This window comes from Sphaeramia orbicularis, chromosome 11, assembly GCF_902148855.1.
Source record: "Sphaeramia orbicularis chromosome 11, fSphaOr1.1, whole genome shotgun sequence".
Classification (NCBI taxonomy): Eukaryota; Metazoa; Chordata; class Actinopteri; order Kurtiformes; family Apogonidae; genus Sphaeramia; species Sphaeramia orbicularis.
This window is the reverse complement of record NC_043967.1, coordinates 2,534,261-2,547,346: the sequence shown is the minus strand read 5'-3', so window position 1 is coordinate 2,547,346 and position 13,086 is coordinate 2,534,261. Positions and strand designations below refer to the sequence as shown.

At 40.0% G+C, this 13,086-nt stretch overlaps 1 protein-coding gene across 1 annotated transcript in view; it reads left to right on the top strand.

Annotated features, from left to right (window-relative positions):
* smad10a (SMAD family member 10a) overlaps positions 1-10,195 on the top strand; it is a 28,129-nt gene extending 17,934 nt beyond the window's left edge. Inside the window, exons 10-13 of the mRNA XM_030146730.1 lie at positions 1,181-1,364; positions 2,124-2,292; positions 2,594-2,732; positions 4,567-10,195. Coding sequence (XP_030002590.1) covers positions 1,181-1,364; positions 2,124-2,292; positions 2,594-2,732; positions 4,567-4,778 — 704 coding nt within the window. The 3' untranslated portion in view covers positions 4,779-10,195. The remainder of the gene's footprint in view (positions 1-1,180; positions 1,365-2,123; positions 2,293-2,593; positions 2,733-4,566) is intronic.
* Positions 10,196-13,086: the final 2,891 nt, after the last annotated feature.

The window sequence follows — 13,086 nt, the reverse complement described above, 5'->3', positions numbered from 1 at the left end:
TTGTCAAGGCACCATGAGTGAATTTACTGCAGCACTTGGTTACTGACCTTTACAATGTTAATCATTTCTTATAAGAGCCTGTGTTTACCTCAACAACAACGTTCCCAGGAACTTCTATGCCCTAGTGTTTACAGGCCATAGCTCCAACCATAGTTATACCACGATGGTAACCTATCTGTTATGTTGATAAAACCACAATTAGACAAAATAACACAACCCTTTTAGAAGACAATTCAGTGCATAAAGATTGTGTGCATCTTAAAATGTGTTGATGGACCTTGGACCATTGACTGAGGCATGGACTTGGACATGGACTTGGACATGAACTGGGACACAGACTCAGACACAGACTTGGCAGTGACATGACTTTATCCTAACAACACTGATGCTTAAATGTTTTTTTGCTCGTGCTCCAGTGGAGGGTGAGTCACTGTCACTCATAAATCGTCATTTACACAATTATGTTGTGTGCATTGTGAACAGTGATTTTTTTGGAAACACCAAAGTAGCAGAGGTTGGAGCTGGAACCACTGAGGCTGGAAGGACAGATCATGTGTGAAACAAAGGGCCTGATTAAATAAACAAAAATGAAGTTGTCTATAACAGTAGACATTAAAATGCAATGTTCAGAGGGATTTTAAAACTTTTTCATGATTATTTATGAAGATTTGTACATTGTGTGTGTTTTACATTATCTGTTTCCCCTCACTGTTATCCATGATTTTGCCATGGGTTCATTATAAACTCAACATTTTCAAGAACAGAAGAAAGATGGATCAGTTAATTTCTTCCACCTCCTCAAAAACGTGCAAAAATATTTACACAAAAAGTGAAAAACAAAGTAAGTACAAAAACAGTGCCGAGCAAAGATGAAGTATTTACAAAGCAATGACAACACCACCACTAAAAAGCAGAAAGACTTCAACAAACAACTTACCCCTGCAGTGAATTTTGCAATATTTAGTCCAGTCTGGAAGCTGTTACCTTCAAGTCTTAAAGAAAAGACTGAGAGACTGCCCCAAGGGTCCCTAAATACCCCCAAAGCCCCCCCACTGGGAAGAACACATTCAAAAGAAATAACCATGCAAATATTTTTTACAGGAAGTAGAATGTTCCTTTTTGAGGAGACACGGGACGCAACAGTATCTGTCACATCCTGTTTGGTGTGTTTTCATCATAGGCCCAGAGTTTTGGTGCTCCATCTCCTACTTTGAAATGGATGTTCAGGTTGGAGAGATGTTTAAGGTGCCCTCCAGCTGCCCCATGGTGACGGTGGACGGATATGTGGACCCATCAGGAGGGGACCGCTTCTGCCTCGGACAGCTGAGTAATGTCCACCGCACAGATGCCAGCGAGAGAGCCAGGTAACATGTGATGTATGCAGGGCCACACATGTACCTCTGTACCTGACCTCTGACCTCTGATCCTAACCCTCTGCACCTGACCTCTGACCTCTAACCCTCTGTGCCTGACTTCTGACCCTAACCCTCTGTACCTGACCTCTGACCCTAACCCTCTGTCCCTGACCTCTGACCCTAACCCTCTGTACCTGACCTCTGACTTGTGACCCTAACCCTTTGTACCTGACCTCTGACCTCTGATCCTAACCCTCTGTACCTGACTTGTGACCCTAACCCTTTGTACCTGACCTCTGACTTGTGACCCTAACCCTTTGTACCTGACCTCTGACCCTAACCCTCTGTACCTGACCTCTGACCTGTGACCCTAACCCTTTGTACCTGACCTCTGACCACTGACCTCTGACCCTAACCCTCTGTCCCTGACCTCTGACCTCTGACTCTAACTCTCTGTACCTGACCTCTGACCTCTGATCCTAACCCTCTGACATCCATGGCTGAAAATAACTGTGAAATGATGAATGAAAGCAAGTGCAGCCACTCATAGTGTGTGTTGCACTCCTGTGTGTACTCCTGTGTACTCCTGTGCACTTCTGTGTACTACTGTGTACTCCTGTGTACTCCTGTGCACTTCTGTGTACTCCTGTGTACTCCTATGCACCCCTGTGTACTCCTGTGTACTCCTATGCACCCCTGTGTACTCCTGTGTACTCCTGTGTACTCCTATGCACCCCTGTGTACTCCTGTTACTCCTGTGTGTTCCAGGTTACACATAGGCAAAGGTGTGCAGCTGGAGTGCCGTGGTGAGGGCGATGTGTGGATGCGCTGTATGAGCGACCATGCTGTGTTTGTACAGAGCTACTACCTGGACAGGGAAGCAGGCAGAGCACCAGGCGATGCTGTGCATAAGATCTACCCTGGAGCCTACATAAAGGTTAGACTGCATTTAACATCCTACACACACATGCTAACCCTGTCTCTTGGAATTATATTCATTTGAACTAAATTGTGAATGCAGATATATTTACATTTACATTTATGTTGCTAACATTGCGCATGTATGTCATTGTCAAGTGGCAGAAATGTTTATCATGAGTGTTGTCACAGGTAGTTAGTGTGCATATTTGTGTTCTTACAAACACTAACCCAAACATTCCTAAAGCTCATTGATCTCTTCACATTGAATGTCCATGTGCTGTGCTGCTCTTGTGACTAAAGCTGTGTGTGTTGAGTAGGTGTTTGACCTGCGCCAGTGCCACAGACAGATGCAGCAGCAGGCAGCGACTGCGCAGGCTGCAGCAGCTGCGCAGGCGGCTGCAGTGGCTGGAAACATCCCAGGTCCAGGCAGTGTTGGAGGCATCGCACCCGCAGTCAGTGAGTGTCACTGATGCTTTGGTATTTGTATGTGCTTTGGTCTGAACAAAGGCTCGCACTTCTATCTCAACTCTGGGCAAGGAGTTTTTTTCACCGCCTCATTTGGAGTTGATAATCAATTTTAAATTGGCTCAGTTATCCCTGGCACCTACTGCCAGATTTAGTTATTGGTCTTGGATTAGATGGATTAGACTGCATAGTTCACATTAGTTTTATATATGAAAGGTTGGGAGTTGCTTTCTATGTGTTGTGTGACACTGATGTGTAAATAATGATGAGTAAACAACAGTCTGATATAATAGTGTGTTGGTGATCAGTCCAATGTCCTTTTATATTTGACAATAATGCTGCTTCATCAAGAAATTATTTTGTCCTCGACTGAAAATGAATAGGCCGTAAGGTGAAAAACCAGAGGAGAGGTACAGTTTTGGATTTTCCATAGGTTTTTCTGGAATTCAAACAGAAACAGAACAATGTGTTTGATAAAGTGTATCGGTGAACTTAGTAGGACAGCACTGTCCTTAGAAACAAGTGGGAAAAACTGCACAACCTTTAACTCCAAGGCAGAGAGACTTGAATGTCTTCTTACAACGTGGATGCGTCATCGTATGTACAGTAACATCTATGGGTTTGACAGGATGTGACGGTGCTTTCCATGATAAATCACACTCCTTCTTCTGCAGGTTGTGTTGGAATAAAACAGTGACATGATATGGTGTGCAGTAGGGCTGCTCGATTATAGAAAAAAAAAAAAATCACGATTATTTTTGCAATAATTGAAATCACGATTATTAAAAACAATTATTTGTTAACCTTAAAGTTGTTTATTTTTTTCTTGCAAAACAATGTAAAATATACTCTTTAAACATAAATAAAGCTTTTAACCACTAAAACAAAGTATGTTCACTTTTATATGAAACAAAAAATCTTTGAATGCAAATAAGTGTACTGTAAATTCAAGTATGTTTCCTTTTGTAAATAAATAGTGCACTGGAATTAAACTGCTATAGACTTGCCATAGAACTGTAGCAATAAAAAAAAAAAAAAACTCACGTAAAGTGCAAATTATAAATTCAAGTATGTTCAATGTAATATGAAACAGTAAATTCAGTGGCGTGCCGTGAGGTTTCAGTTCAGGCCTTCTGTATACATCAGCCATCTAGAATACATACGTTAGGGTTATACGGGTTAGGTTAGGTTAATACGGGAGTTGCAGCGTAAAGAGATTCGGAGACTGAAGATTGCATTGCAGACAAAGTTGTAGACGGAGTTGTTTTTATGTGTTTTAGTTTTTCATAAGATTATGATAAAGGTCGTGGTGGTTAAACTTTAGATGGTTACAAAGGTTTGTTGTGTTAGCGGTCGGTGCGGACACAACTACCAAACACTTTTTGCACGTGATGTGTTTTTGCTCTTCGTCTTCTTCATCAAACCCAAAGTGATTCCATACGATTGAATTTGACTTGCCTTTTTTGTTTACCAAGCACTTCTGCTGTGATTCTCCTGCCATTTTTCCAGACCGCTAGGTACAACTTTCCTCTTCGGGTGGACCTGCCGGCTAGCTGGCAGCAGTAGCTTAGAGGGGGGCGGGGCAGAGCAGCTCATGGGAGCTTGTGTGCGTGTGAATTAAAACAACTCAAAATTAATAATCGTTTTTTCTCGATTACATAATTTTTATAATCGTTGCGTGTAATAATCGAAATCGTAATTGAATTTCGATTAATTGCACAGCCCCAGTGTGCAGACCGTGTGTCATGTGGTCATGTGACTAACACATGATGGTGTGGTGTGTGTTAGCCCATCCTGACCTCTGTCCTGTTGTGTCCATGGACAGGTCTGTCTGCTGCAGCCGGCATCGGCGTGGACGACCTGAGGCGCCTGTGTATTCTGCGGCTCAGCTTTGTGAAGGGCTGGGGGCCTGACTACCCTCGGCAGAGCATCAAACACACCCCCTGTTGGGTGGAGGTCCATCTGCATCGCGCTCTGCAGCTTCTGGATGAGGTGTTACACACTATGCCCTTGGCTGACCCAGGTCCAGCTAACTGACCAGGACAATCAATGATTAAATTCCAATTTGAATTTGACGAATGTGCACACAGACAAACTCATTGGAATATTTTTGCTTGAGGCCAAATATGATGTTTAATTGATTTACAAAGAAAATGAATCAAAAACACTAGAGACAGAAAATACATTGTGCTTGTAACAATCATGCGGACATCACAGGCAACTACACAACAACCAAAACATCTGTGGCTACACAGAAAACTGCTGGTGTCTTTGATTTTAATGCTTTACTCTACAGTGTAAATTCAGACGCACAGGAGGTGGATCTCTGAAGGTAGATTTCAAGATTGTGTACTGAACAATGTATCTGTCCTGAAGACATTTGTATGCACTGTAAACATCCAGGGATGTGTTGTGTTTTAGAAATCATTTCTCTATATGCACTTTGGATTTCTTTGAATTCTAGAAGTATTGCACAGTCAGAAGTGAAACAAAGGCATGGAAATATCTGGCATGTAAGTTCCCAGGAGCAGCTTAATAACTGCGTATCTCATCAAATACTGACCGTGAATTCTTACTGAAAACACTATTGTGCTTTTTTTTCACATCCTATCAACATAAATGATGTAGAAATTAATGAAGCCAGTGTTCATCATCTCTGTGCTTGTACTGTTAGCATCGATAGCGGTTATCTTTCCTATAACGCTCAGCCCAGGCTTTTTTTTTTGTATGGTTTTTTTTGTTTGTTTGTTTGTTTTTTACGAAAAACTAAAAAAACCAAAAACAGTAAGCTTTAAAGTAGTTGCTGTTTGTTTGTTACCTTAAGAGTGCTACCCTGTATGTAACCAAATGTTGGTGTAAATCACCACATCCAGAATACCTCACATCTGCAGTCCACAGGATTCTGCTGAAAACACACACACACTTTAGTCATGATTGACAGTGTCAGTGTGTGAGGGCTCATCCAATGGAAGTGGAAGTGCCAGGATGAAGCCCTGATAGGATCCTGAAGGCAACATCCTCTTTCACATGTTTTCTACCTTTACACCACATTACTTTAAAGTGTACTGATGGCATGCAACTTATCTACAAGTTATTTATTTGTCTGCAATGTGTAGTGATACTTAACAGTGTTGCAGAACATTAGGTCTGTTGTAGTAACTGTTGAACCAATTTGGCAGAGGTAGCAAAAGTACTCAGTTTCTTCACTCAAGTAGAAGTACTGGCACTTATGTATAAGTAGAGGCTTGGAAATGTATACAAGTCAGTATTCACGTCAAAAGTAGGCCTTTGAACAACATTTCTGCCCGCTGATCATGTAGAAAGACATTTGAACCTCACTTCATATTAATATAACATCAATAGTTTAACTTCAAATCAGGTAAAAAAAAAACAAAAAAGAACAGATGAAAGTTAAATACATGAACTCCAACGTCAGTAACACAGCTGACATATGATAACGCCTGTTACTCTGTTCGTTCGTCTTCAGTCAGCGTCATCTAGATACACCTTGGTGAATAAGAAGTCAGATTTCAGTTTTGTTTCAGAATAAATTTAAATTTCTGATCAGAATAAAAAGTTGACACAATAAGCAGGAAATGTAAGAAAAATACTTGAGTAAACTACAAATACCTGAAAGCTCTATTGAAGTACAGAAATGAAGCAATTGTACTGTTACTTAGCAGACTGACCATTTGGAACAGAAGCAGTACTCCTCAGTACCCCTCAGTACTCCTCAGTACAGTACTCAGTACTCCTCGGTACCCCTCAGTACTCCTCATTACTCTTCAGTACTCTACAGTACTCCTAGGTACTCCGCAGTACCCTTCGGTACTCCTCGGTACTCCACAGTACTCCTCAGTACTCCTCGGTACTCCTCAGTACTCCTCGGTACTCCTCAGTACTCCACAGTACTCCTCAGTACCCCTCAGTACCCCTCAGTACTCCTCAGTACTTCTCAGTACCCCTCAGTACTCCTCGGTACTCCTCAGTACTCCTCAGTACCCCTCGGTACTCCTCAGCACCCCTCAGTACCCCTCAGTACTCCTCAGTACAGTATTCAGTACTCCTTAGTACTCCTCAGTACTCCTCAGTGCAGTCCTCAGTACTTCTCAGTACTCCTCAGTACCCCTCAGTACCCCTCAGTACTCCTCAGTACCCCCCAGTGCAGTACTCAGTACTCCTCAGTACTCCTCAGTACAGTACTCAGTACTTCTCAGTACTCCTCAGTACCCTTTGGTACCCTGAGTGAAGGTTTATTTGGACCACATACATGTATAGATGTACTGGTACTGGTACAAGTGAACATTGTGTAAAACTGCTCCCTGAGCAGCTGTGGCACAGTTCCAAACTCCAGAGCAGTTCTTAAAGGAGGTGACTGGGTCGGTGTTTGATCAGTAACCCTCTCATGCACATCCACCAGGTGCTGGTTTTCTTCTAAACGCCTCGTACTGAGTTCAGACCTAAGTTCTGGGTCATTGTTCTACAATGAAGTCACTTCCAAACCCGTTGTAAACATACATGTATGTTGTGGAACATGATTTAACTCCATGTATTTGACACCAGAACCTACAGTCATTACCTAAGATGACACTTTAATGAATATTTAGCTTTTTGCACCAGTGTCTGTACATTTATAGATATGATTGGTTCAAAATAAACCTTCATTCCTTTACATTTATTTGTTGCGTATAAACAACAGGAGCCTCCACATGTGTTTCTCAGGTGTTTCCACATTTTGAACCCCCTACCCTCCTTGAACCTTGAATCCTCAATGTCCATTTTAGGAACTCATGCTGTCTTCAGGTGCTATTGGGAAGATGATCCTTTCCACTTGTGAATTCGATATTATGAATGTGTTGTGTTCAAGTGCTGACATAACGAAATGAAAAATGTCTGACAGTTTATGGTGACCTGTTACTTGGGGTATAACAGTTTTGGACCAGTTAATTCATATGCTACAGCATCTTTTTTGTAAATTGTGTATAATATCAATGTGCAAAATCGTCTGTTAACAGCAGCAGAACGTTCATAAAAGCGTTGTTTATCATTTATGATGAATCCCTTGTTGCTCTCCACCATTTTGAAAAGGTCAAAGGTTATTTTCAGCTTGTGGATCAAATTTTTTCCCCAGTTCTCGAGTGGAAAAAACAATGTGAGGGGGCATTCATGTGCAATTCTCCAATTCCAACATTTACTATAATTCCCATAGCACATGAAGGCAGCATTAGATGTCCTTAAAGATGGCAGGGTTAGATTTGCCTTCTGAGTCACAAGCAGAAGGATAAAGTGCTCTCAGAGGCGGAGTATGGAACTGAGAGAATGGTAGTATATTACCTGGAGCATGTCGCTGTCTACAGCCCTACAGTGCTTGGATTCTTTTTCCTATGTCTGTCTCTGAAATGGGATCATGGCACTGACTGTAGAAGTTTGTCATCCAACCCAACTTCACAAATCCAAACTATCACTTTGATGTTTCTATGGGAATCAAACAGCTGAAAAGTACTGTAATATCCATAGCTAGGATATTATTAATGTATAATTGAATAAAAATATGAATCATATTTCCACCCAACATTAAACTGCATATATATTTGAGTGTGGAGTTAAAGCTAGAGGAACCAAAATTGTGGAAAAAAAAAATAAATCCAGATTTTGAAAATGTGTGCCATAGTTAGTCAAAAGACTAAAGAATGTGAAAACACTGATGAGTGGACACAACCTTCCATCACAGTGTAAATTCTCTACAACCTGAAAACAGAGCCCACAGGAGGCACTGGAGGGTTTTATTCCTGTCAGACCAGTTGAATTACAACGTCCTCAAATGGAATTATGGAATTCTTGGCCAGTGATGCAAAGAACCTGTCATTCAGCTTTAGCCAAAAAACACAGAAGTGACAAACCCAACAGTGGTTGAATGTGTTGGTTTGGAAACACCACCGTAGAGACTTAGGAGACCATTCAGTCCAACACCAATGAAAGTTCAAGATCAGCAACATACACATTCTCAGTTCGGATTTGGAGATCTTTTTTTAGACGTCTCAAAACCAGTCATGTCACATTTTTTGTAAAGTCAAACGATCTGGAAGTAATCTGTTGTCCCTGCTCCCTGGATGGAAGTGTGTCCACATCAAACCGACGGTCAAACCTTTGGAAAACAAATCACATGGAAAAGGTCGATGACGTTCCTGAGGCTTTGGCGCTCAAATATAGTCAGAGCACAGATCAAGACCTCCAGAAACCCCCAGAACAGACATTTACCTCTTTTTGTTTCCACACTGACTGTGTTTGACTTTGCAAGCAAGCAAATAAAAGTTCTATTTACCTGATCACTGAATGTAAATAAAGATGATAAACACAAATAAAACAAAATACAAACTATAGAGGACACCTGACCACATAAGACAAATCATAGCTGTAATGTCTGATTTCATGACTTTGTGCTTGTGTTTTTCACCGTTAGAGGTTATTTATAGTGTTGATATAAAGATGTATGTAACTGTCAACAGCAGAAGTCATGCATCAGAACACACCAAATGTCCAAGGAATTCACACCAAATCTATCCATAAAGGGATCTTTTACTAAGCAAATCAGTGAAATCTGAATTCTTATTCAACACAAAGGATGATTGTTTCTTGTTAAAATAATAATTTCGACATTCAACACTATTGTAATAATGAAATCTTTTTAATATAAAAATATTGATGAATGAAATTAAGTCAAGTGGGGGCAGTGGTGCAGTGGATAGTGCTGTCGCTGGCGTGGGTTCTCTCCGGGTACTCCGGCTTCCTCCCACCCTCCAAAGACATGCATTGATAGGTTAATTGGTTAATCTAAATTGCCCATAGATGTGAAAGTAAGAGTGATGGATTGTTTGTCTTTATATGTCAGCCCTGCGATCAACTGGCGACTCGCCCAGGGTGTACCCCGCCTTTGCCCTTATGTAGCTGGGATAGACTCCAGCGACCCAACAGCAGAACACTGCACCAGGACGTACAATTAGATGACAGTAAATATGTCTTTGTCGCCCAGTTCTAGTCTTAAAGGAATCCAAACAGTTTAGTTATATAAATGGAATCAGCGCTAAAAGGTGAAATGTTGAGTCAAAGCAGAACCGTCGGACCGTTGGAGTAGTTGTGGTGAAGTTGTCAGTGAGCCGAGCTTTTTGGGTGAAGGCCATAAACTGAGCCTATCAGTTAACTGTGGAATATATTTGTCATCGGATTGAGCAGCTTTACAAAGATCAGCCATGACCATATGCATATTTGTGATTTGTGCCTTTTTCCGTCTGCAGTAGATGCACCAACACCGGTCTGGAACACAAGCACAAGGTTTGTGTCGGCCCATGTTCTGCCCGTTGCATATTGTGATTTGGTTTGATGACATTCTGTGGTTCCCTCAGGTAAACTGTGTAGCTCATGGACAATATCAAATGTCTCTCATTGCTTTATATAGATAAAACAAACTATTACTGAAGCACTCATTGTATGTGAGTAGTATTATTTATTGCCTTAGTCTTTTGTGAGTGTAAACTATAATATAAACTAGTAAACTTGACACTATTTTAATCTCAGCATGGATGAAACAACATATAGATGTCATATTAATGTGCTCTCCTCTGGCCATATTCAGGGACGTGTTCTAATAGACTTTTCAAACTGAGCGTCATTCATCATCAGCAGGTTATTGATCATCAGCAGGTCATTGATCCTGCTCCTCTGTTGAACTGATCACATTAACTGTATGGGATGAGCTCACACCTGCTCCTGTATTGATCAGTGAAGGTAAATGTCAGTAACACTGACACATTTTCACGGTTATTTCGTGGCTCAGTTACCACACAGTGGATGTGAACTCTTGGACTTTTGGTTTTGTACAGTCAGCTTTAATTTAAGGGCTTTGGATCAAATATATGAGCAGTGAAACTCACACTAAATACAGACAGTGCCCCCAGTTTGAAGAGCTGCCTCATCATTTTGTGAGTATAACACAACACCATATGTTCAAAACTGGTACTCGTGGTTTTGTATGTTTTCAAGGCACATTTAATGATGTGATGATCACTGTTATGTTTTACAAATACGTTGTTTTCCATCTCACGAAGTTTGTATGAGCCATTAAGAATGTCCAACCCAGCTGCTCTACACAGCTCTGCAGAAACACCATCGGTCACATGACAACTATGTGTCTTTACTTTCAGTATGAAAACAGTAGGCTGTGTAGTAATATAAAACACAATGTAATAAAACACTTGTGTATTATAAAAATAATGAGTGCACATTTATTTTATGTCTGGTGTCTGGGTTTATTAAGCATCAAACACTTCAATATTTATCCACCAATCTGTGACTTTTCAGTGTCGGTTTATGGTGGAAATGTTTCAGTTTATTATTTTATCTTCATTTTTCCAAAGAAAAACAGAAAATGTCAGTGTTATGTATGAAAAACACACACACACACACATACCTTTGGCTATATATATGTCAGGGTAGAGACTGCGATCTGGTAGGATCGGCGATTCTACCAGTAGAGACTCCGATCGTAGTCTCTACCAGTAGAAACTCCGATCAGAGTCTCTAACCCTAACCCTAACCCTAACCCGATCGGAGTCTCTACCAGTAGAAACTCCGATCGTAGTCTCTGACCCTAACCCTAACCCTAACTGTAACCCTAACCCGATCAGAGTTTCTACTGGCAGGATCGTAGTTTCTACCAGTAGAGACTACGATCGGAGTCTCTACTGGTAGAATCGCCGATCCTACCAGATCGCAGTCTCTACCCTGATATATATATATATATATATATATATATATATATATATATATATATATGTATATATAGATAGATAGATAGATAGATAGACTCATGATATGTAAGGTGACCAGGGCCCTGTTCCACCTGTCTAACGTTAACCAGAAAAATGAAGGACACTCAGGGTTGTCAGAGTCAGTTACTGCAGCAGTGAACCTGTTTTTAACCTGTTTTTAACCTGTGAACCCAAACTGGTTCATGGAGTTTTTCACACAGATCTCCTTTTTCACCTTTTTACCACTTTTCAGCAGCACTGATAGAATAGTCCATTTCATTGTGGTCTTGCTGCCCCTGGATTCAGAGACAACCAAATGATAAAAACTGTTGAAATCAGTGTCAGCCATTACTAAAGAATAGGCAAATAATAAAGTATTATTGTAAAATGTAGGGATTCATTTGAACTGCAACCTCTGCCCTTATGTCGTCACATGATACTTGAAATATTTACACTTGGCACTGAATAAAACCACTCTATTTTCACTCTTTCTGTTGAGTGGATTTTCTTTGACAGTTAAATGTGACGTCACATTCAGCCTGTCAGGATGGTTCATCTGAAGGAAAAACTTTCAACAAATACCGTCAATCTGTTTAAATAACATACTAAAAGAACACCATGTGTGATACACATATGATCCACTAACCATGAAAAACAAATCCATGCATTCATAACAAACAAACTAGATTACTGTAATGCAGGGGTCTCAAACATGCGGCCCAGGGGCCAAATGTAGCCCACAAAAGGTTCCAATTTGGCCGGTGAGATGTTTTTACAAAGCCAAAAATTCCACAGTCTTGAATCATAACTAAGTAAAAAAAATTTTTTAGCTTGAATTAAGGAAAAAAATCTTCAATGAAGTAAAAAAAAAAAAAAAAAAAAATCTTGATTTAAGCCAAAAAAAAAAAATCTTGAATTAAGCAAAAAATCTTGAATTTAGCAAAAAAAAAATCCTTAATTAAGCAAAAAATCTTGAATTAACAACTTCAAATTTTTGTCTTTGTTTTAGTGCAAAAAATAACATTAAATTATGAAAATATTTACATTTACAAACTATCCTGTAACAATAAAATGTGAATAACCTGAACAAATATGAACAACCTGAAATGTCTAAAGAAAATTAAGGACAATTTGAACTCTTTTCTGCCTGTTCCTCAGTGTTTAGTGTCTTTGTAGATCTGATCCATAATGCACATGTAGAAAGGATAAGTTGAGGCAGAAAATTGTTAAAATTGCACTTTTTTTCTTAAGAAATTTCAGTTTTTTCAGGTTATTCACATCTTTTTTTTTTTTTGGATAGTTTATAAAAGTAAGTATTTTTATAATTTCATGGGATTTTTTGCACTAAAACAGACAAAATTTTTGAGTTGTCATTATTTATAGGTTATTCTGTTATTATTTGACTGGTTCGACCCACTGCAGATCAAACTGGGCTGAATGTGGAACCTGAAGGAAAATGAGTTTGAGAGCCCTGCTGTAATGGTTTATTCACTGGACTCCCAATTCACAGGTTACAACTCATTCCAAATGTAACTGCACGT